Below are 7,470 nucleotides of genomic sequence, written 5' to 3' on the forward strand. Positions count from 1 at the left end.
CAAATGAATCGCAATGTGCAGGCAGGCCTAAACAATGTATTGCAGTCATCAAAGCTATGGTGTAGATTTACCGCACATTTTATAGGTACTATGCATCATTTTCTGAAATCAGGATGTTAACTGAAAGTTAGCGTACGAGTCACACACACAATCTGGTTTGCTAACATTGAAGAAAAAACATTGGCTCGGAAATTTAAGTGATGAGCAAACAAAATTTTAGTGTATGAATATGTTTTAAGTTAGCCAACACACTTTGACAGAGACATGACTCGAATTCTAGCACATTGCTGTTTTTTCTTCAATTGTGTCATACAAAGCCCCGTGATAGGTTTTCATTTCAGTATAAGCTTCCATTTGATAAATATTTAGAGTCCAAAAATGTCCCACATGTTTCAGACTTGTGCATTATAGAAAGAATGAATTCAAGTATAGTCTAATTTGTGTTTCGAGATGTACATCAGATGTGATGTCCGGGCTTCTCTTTTTGCGCATATACGGTAAGTACAGTCCTAACTAGACAACCGACAAGGACAACCGACGTCACTTTTTTGTTTTTAACTGACATCAGAAAAGCGTTTTATAGCATCTAACATACCCAAAACACGCAGTATGATATTTTTAGTCAAATGCAAAACACCAATAAAAATGACTTGAAGTGTCCAAAATCTGCAAAAAAAATTGAGCTGCAAATTGGGCATTTTCAGAAAGTCCCGCCCCCAGTTCGTGACGTCACGCCAAGACGTCTTGCATTGCTAGTGAATCAAAACAATGGCTTCAGATTCGGAGAATATGCTTTCTTGTACACATCCAGTTATGAATATGATTCAAATAGTTATGCAGAGCAAAGCATACATGTTTGCAATCGATTAAAGAATGTATTTTTGCCATTTTGGGGGAAAATCTCTCACCCCAAAAAAGAGGCACAAAATGGCGACCTCCTGTGGCCACCTCCGTTTCCACAGGCTGATAAATTCCTTACATGGCGCTTGGACGCCCTCTTCTGGCCTTCTGGCGGCTTTTGGGTGCAACGCGAGGTCCCCAGACCAAACAAGTACAGCAAAATACATTGACGTGATGAAAATGCGTCTTTTTTACGGTCAGGGGCGGTCCTTTAGTGACATCACGTACGGACTCGTCACCAACTTAAAAACAAGACTTCCTGAATATTCAGCGCGAGTCTTAAAACGTAAAATATAGCTATACGCGTTGGAATCTTTGTAAAATACGATCAGTAGAAGTCATTTGAAGCCATTTTACAAATTATGGACACAACTCGTCGGGAGACGTCGGTTGTCCTTTAAGAAATACAGTACAAGCTATTTGTCTCCCTTCCTGCCAGCATCCATGATTTCAGTTGTTGGAATTGATGTCTGCTTGGTCCTTCTCCTCCTCCTTGACGCTTTCCTTCGTGGCTCTGTCTTTGTCCCGTTGACTGCTTCTTGAGGATCCGCTTGAGGCTCGGGTCTGGTAGCTGTAACTTGCGGCTCCGAAAGACATCCCTGAGTTAAAGTGAGTCTCTTCGCCTTCCAGCAGCTTCCTTGTTAGTTGAAAGGACATGTATATTAAAGTAACAATCTGGATCTGATTGTACATATTTACGTTGTAGTGTTTTTTTAAATAACCTTCCAGGTGCACCACTTTGGGCTTGCTAGCTGACTTTATTTTTCCATCCTGATTGGCTTCATAGTGCTATTAAAGCATCAGGGGGTAGCTTCTGAATGCTCCGTAGCACTAGAACTAGAATCCTGCATTAAAAAGCAGAGGTGTGCCTTTGTTGTGACTTAAACTATGCCTGTTACGTCAAGTGTCATCAACCGGTCGCACGCCAGGAAAGTGGACCGATTTCGTTGCATTAATATTTTCACGATCAGTGATTACAGTACAGTTTGAGACGATTGATTCATAAAATAGCTGACTGTCAATGGCAGTGCATTAAAAACAACAAAACATGGAGACCAGTGGCAGACCATCAGGTCCTGCAAGGCCTTCTCTGCTGGCCTAAAAATATCTGAATCACAGACTGATGTTAATTACATTTTGTCCATGAATTCTTATTAAATAATTCCAAATTGTCTTTCAGCTTCCTTTCATTACTTTTCCCCTGTTGTGCTGCTTTCAGACGTGTGTTTTTGTATTTCAGCCATCATTTGTCAATAGGGTCAGAAATCTATCTGGGCGCCTTCACAATCAGTTCTGTGGGCCCTGCCGCAATCAAATGTGTCGATCAAACTGTTGCTTTAACCAATCAGATTCCGAGTTGGCAACCCAATTTTATTGCAGGCGCTGGAAACATCAGTTTTCGCAAACTATGATTGGCCAGTCACTAGCCAATAATAGTGTCACTAGTCGCTGATGATAAGAGCATACTGGCCAGAGCTAGCACACTATCGGTAGTGAGCTGCATAAGCAAATATATTGTGTTGATTTAATAGCGGTTTTATGGATTTGGTTGCAGATGTACTGTTAAAGCCATTTTCAAGGCGGACTTTTCAAGAAAAGTTGGACATCATTAAGAAAGGTCGGACTAGAAAAAGTAGCAAATAATTTTGCAATTTTATGAGGTTATTATTGATGCTTCGCCATCCTTTGCCAATCATCTTCTCTGTGGTGTGAAAGAGCAACTTCTGACCCGTTGTGAAAGAGCGACTTCTGACCCCATTAAGCTTGAACAGTTTGACAGTATTTCTTTCTTCACAAGTTATTTCCTGGCTAACTGTACACCCTAGTGCAACACAGGACGTGTAGTAAATCACACCACAGTTTTTTTACATTGGCAGCTGTGGATTGATTCAGACGTAGCCTAGGAGTGACATGCACGGACCGCCACGGATGGAGACTATTCACCCCTCACAATTATCTGTTTTGAACTTTGCCACTTGATTAATGTACAAGGCAACCAGTCACACACCTGATTCTGACCATTGATTCTGTCATGCTTTAGGGAACATTTTTGGTCACATATATGACTTACAATACCCAATAATGATGATACGTCCTAATGTTTCATCTCCGCCCACCTGTATGCCGCTATCTCGATGTCCAATGCCATCTTGACGTTGAGCAGGTCCTGATATTCTCTCAAGTGCTGGGCCATCTCTCCCTTGAGGTTCCTCAGCTCAGTATCCAATTGGCCAATTGTGTCCTGTTTGAAGAGGTCAAACATTGTGATGAAACAAGTCATTGAACGGTCACACAGTCAAAGGGTTACTTTTGTCTTTTAAAAGACAGGCATAACCTTTAAGGATTACTTCATTTGAATTTCCATAAATAGCTGCTGAAAACAGATGGCCTTCCTGTATCCAATTTAGTCTGGGTTAATCTCGATTCACAGGATCAGTTCACTAAGAACTTTCACTGTCTAAGGTCAAGTCATACCGTTCATACACCGGGATGGAACAGCTTGTAATAAAGTTGTGATTGAATTTTAATTCATTTCTTCAGCACAATAATGTCCTTTTTCCAGGCAACACTTTAGTGACAATCATTTGTATCCCAAACAAATCTGAATACATTATGTATTGTGAATTTATTGAAAGACAAGACAATTTGGACCCAGGATAAAACATCAAGTGATAATCTCAAAAAAAGGTGAGCAAGAATATATCACAGGTTAGATTTAGCAAACTAATTTCGACTGAACTTGGCTGTGAGGTTGATAAGCTGCTGCCACCTTGAAGGATGTTCTTACCTAACGGACCTCAAACTGTGACATAATTGATGACTTTGAACTGCTCAATCCTATTAGTTGGTGACAATTGCAACCTTCACTGCTGTGCTCTTGCATGGTTACGTACTGCGGGCCACATTGTCGTTACGGTTTACTCTCGGGGGGCCGTTATGAATTTGGGGAAGCCATTAGAATCCTTAATCCCCTCCACATTTTCCATATAGAGCCCACAACACATTCATGAATAACTAGTTTTCAAATTTGAAGTCAGAAATAATGACAGTTATTGTGGTTTACATAAGACAATTAGACATTTTGGTTCGGACTTTAGCAAGCATCATGGAATTTCACAAGTTTAATTTGCTTTTGCGGTCCGAATAAAATGATGTGGCGGGCCAGATTTGGCCACTGGGCCTTGACTTTGACACCTGTGGACTAAGGCAGAGTTTTTTTTTGGGACAGTTGGCATGTTTTAATAAATTGACATTTGTTTTCAAGTGGGCGGATCTGCAACGTATTGCATGATTAACGGGTATTGCAAACCTGCAAGGCTGTGACTTCAGAATTGTGAGCATCCTCCATCTCTGTGATCTGCCTTTCCAGAGACTCTTTGGCACCTCTCAGAGACTCGATCTCCAGAGTCTTGGCTTGCAGCTGCCTCCTGAACTCATTCATCTCCTCCCTGCTGGCCCGCATGGCCTCGTTGCTCCTAGTGGCCTGTTCGCTCAGGCTGGCGAACTTCCCCTTGTACCACTCCTCGGCCGACTGCAGGTTTTTGGAGGCGATGGACTCGTACTGGTTGCGTATCTCTTTCAGAGCTGAGGTGAGGTCGGGTTTGGAGAGTTCCATTTCCACGGAGACTTGCTGCGCCTCCATCAGGCCGCTCAGCTCCTGGATTTCTTCATGGTGGATTTTGTTCAGGAATGAGATTTCATCCATCAGTGATTCTACTCGACGCTCCAGATCCAGACGAATGGCTACCGCGTCATCCACATCCTTCCGGAAGGACCGCAAGGTTTGTTCTGTCTCTTCGCGCACAGTCAACTCCTCCTGATATCTGATGGTGATTTTCTAAAATGGAGTCGACATGTTTTAAAATGACAAATGCATTTAAATGTCTAGTGAGTCCTTAAACTCAAAGGGAAACTTTTGAAGAAAAAAAAATGTAAACATATATTTCTTTCCTACCTGCAGCTCATCTTCCATGTTGTTCCTTTCAATCAGGATGTGGTTTTTGTCACTGCTCAGGTCCTCCAACTGGGCCCGTAAGTCTCGCATTTCCTGCTGGTAGAGTTGAGCGGCCCGAGACGGTTCACTCTGCCTCTGCCTCAGCGTCACCAGTTCAGCCTCCAGTACTTTATTTTGCTGCTCCAGGTGTCTGACTTTATCAATGAACATGGCAAAGCGATCATTCAGACCCTGTACAACAAAACAAATGCCTCATTAGTACCGGATGCTGGTCTTCTGCATTGTTCCACATTAACCTTAGCCTGTGTAAGATGCTGGTTAGCCTCCAGGCTAATAACGACTCCTTTTTACCTGTTATGGTTGAGCTTTCTCAGTATATTATGTTAAGGGTTGGCCTAAAATGGGAATTTGCCATTTTGCAGGAGAGGGTGGTGGTATTAAAGGAGATGGTGTGAAACCATATTAAATTGGTTGTTGGTCTCAAAGCAAGAAAATATGAGGGGCAATCATTCCTCACTATGCTTGTGAATGCCTGGGTATTCATTTTTGTGATCCGTTTTTTACTTTTACTCGACAGTTTTCTGAATAATATAACAAAAATAACCCATGTAATATAGTAATATGTTGTTGTGCTAAACAGTAGTAATGTCTTGTGATAGTGTCTGCAGTGAATTTCCATCTCATTGCGCCATATACACATTAATGTTAACTAATTTGCTTGAAATTTTTTATTGTGCCATGTTATCAAAATCGTTATTGAAAAATAGGCTGTTTTAAAATACAGTAAAGTCTCGTTATATCGATATCGGATATATCGATAGTCCCGGTTATATCGATACTATTTCTATGCACGCACGGAGAAAATTACATGCAAACAGGGTCGGATATATCGATATTTTTTCGGACTCCCTTGAATATCGATATAACGAGACTTTACTGTACTTAAAAAATATAAATACATGAAATGGTCAGTTCCAAAGCGTTTTTAAAAGTTTTACTTGATGATAGGAGGTAGAGTCGGTTCTTTAACTTTTTATCCATTTCGTTGTTTTTGTTATTTTGTAAGTGTCTTTCTTTTACTGAAGTAGAGCACATGAGTGCTTTGTCTGCAGAGAGAAGTGGAAACAAATCCACCTTTGTTACTGACGTTACATACCTGCAGCTGCTCTTTTTCGTTGGTTCGAATGACTTTGAGTTCATTATTGACCACTGAAGTCTGAGTCAAGTTGAGGGAGTCCGTGGCCGTAAGAGAGAAGGAGGCCGGAGGTTGGCCCAGCCGTCTCAACATGCCAACGGAAGAGGTTGTGTTTCGAGACACCGTCGAGACCCGAGGCACGTAGCTGCTCATACGGGAGGAGGGCAACCTGGAAGAGTCCCCGAAAATGTTGCGATAGGAGGACGAAGTGTAGCGCTCTCTGTAGTTCATCCTTACAGTCAGTTGGAGCTCCAAGTAAGACACTGGCAAGGGATTTGCTGCAGCTTTAGGCAAACGGGTGGAGCCAACGGGTGGAGCGAACCATTTTATCCATGGAGATTGAATTTCAATAAACAAAATGTTTTGACCCACATTATCTGGTGTGGAAAACAACACCATTTGAATACATCCACAATTCCACACACACACACACACACACACACACACACACACACACACACACACACACACACACACATATATATATATATATATATATATATATATATATATATATATATATACAGTAAAGTCTCGTTATATCGATATTATCGGTAGTCGGAAAAAATGTCGATATAACCGGACTATCGATATATCCGATCCTGTGCTGAACTGCATTAAAGAGGGGGGATGCGTAAATGGGGGAGCTTTGTTATGGCATGTAATTTTACCATTGGGTTCATGGATTGCGTATCTAAGATGTTTTTTGTACGTCTTTCTCGGAACGTTTGTACGTTTGCCGGAACGGTTCTTGAACTCATGACTTCTGCACTGTGAAGCCGCCCAATCAATAGCCCTATTAATGCAAATTCCAAAAGGTTTCAGTTTGTCATAGGAATCCATATGCCATATAAAATTTGGCCCTTTGAAAAGTAGTTTCGTCGTCTCTGACGTATTGCTTGCTTTCTCTGATTCAACTCTTTCAGGACCAGACGAACATCCTCTTTCCTGACAAGAAGCCCATGTTCTCCGCACTCATGTACCTGTAACCACGTCGTTGTCCGCAAGGCTGCAATTGGTTGCGAATAGAGTCAACCAGAACAAGTCATCCAACGTTTTTCGACGAAATAGTCTTCTTTTGTTCAATACTCGCTTCAAATGTCCTTCACTTATTCCGAAACCGTATTTAATCTCAAGAACAGATTTAACGTCTTTTTATTTCAAGCCAATGTTCAAGTAAAATTTGACTACATTTACCAACGGGTGAAAAGGCTCCATGTTTGTTGTTTTCGGTTACCCGGACGATGAACAGGAAGTAGATAAACGCGCATTTATAAAAAGATTGCGAGATCTCGCATTCTTTGCGAAGGAATACAACATTTTGTGAGGGAATGCAAAGTTTTGCGAGGGAATGCAAAACTTTGCGATGGAACGCAAGCCAATCAAGCATCTCGTTGTTCTGACTATTTTTGTGCAGTTC

At 41.5% G+C, this 7,470-nt stretch overlaps 1 protein-coding gene across 1 annotated transcript; it reads right to left on the bottom strand.

The window, feature by feature from the left end:
- Position 1: 1 nt before the first annotated feature.
- On the bottom strand, positions 2–6,403 carry LOC148889131 (alpha-internexin-like). The gene is made up of 5 exons (XM_089012159.1): positions 6,012–6,403; positions 4,856–5,086; positions 4,211–4,738; positions 3,018–3,142; positions 2–1,537 (listed from the first exon to the last, which is right to left on the bottom strand). The coding sequence occupies exons 1-5, from the start codon at positions 6,279–6,281 to the stop codon at positions 1,351–1,353; spliced, it is 1,341 nt and encodes a 446-aa protein (XP_088868285.1). The 5' UTR covers positions 6,282–6,403; the 3' UTR covers positions 2–1,350.
- Between the last annotated feature and the right edge of the window lie 1,067 nt (positions 6,404–7,470).

This window comes from Hippocampus bargibanti, linkage group LG13 (genome assembly GCF_051943395.1).
Source record: "Hippocampus bargibanti isolate YZ-2025 linkage group LG13, ASM5194339v1, whole genome shotgun sequence".
Lineage (NCBI taxonomy): Eukaryota > Metazoa > Chordata > Actinopteri > Syngnathiformes > Syngnathidae > Hippocampus > Hippocampus bargibanti.

What these genes read in the sequence shown, in the direction of transcription:
- LOC148889131 (XM_089012159.1), bottom strand. Translation starts at nt 6,281, where the DNA reads ATGAACTACAGAGAGCGCTACACTTCGTCCTCCTATCGCAACATTTTC. An exon ending in ACATGGAAGATGAGCTGCAG is followed by an intron (nt 4,739 to 4,855) that starts GTAGGAAAGAAA and finishes ACTCCATTTTAG; the next exon opens with AAAATCACCATCAGATATCA. An exon ending in ATCGAGATAGCGGCATACAG is followed by an intron (nt 1,538 to 3,017) that starts GTGGGCGGAGAT and finishes TCAACTAACAAG; the next exon opens with GAAGCTGCTGGAAGGCGAAG.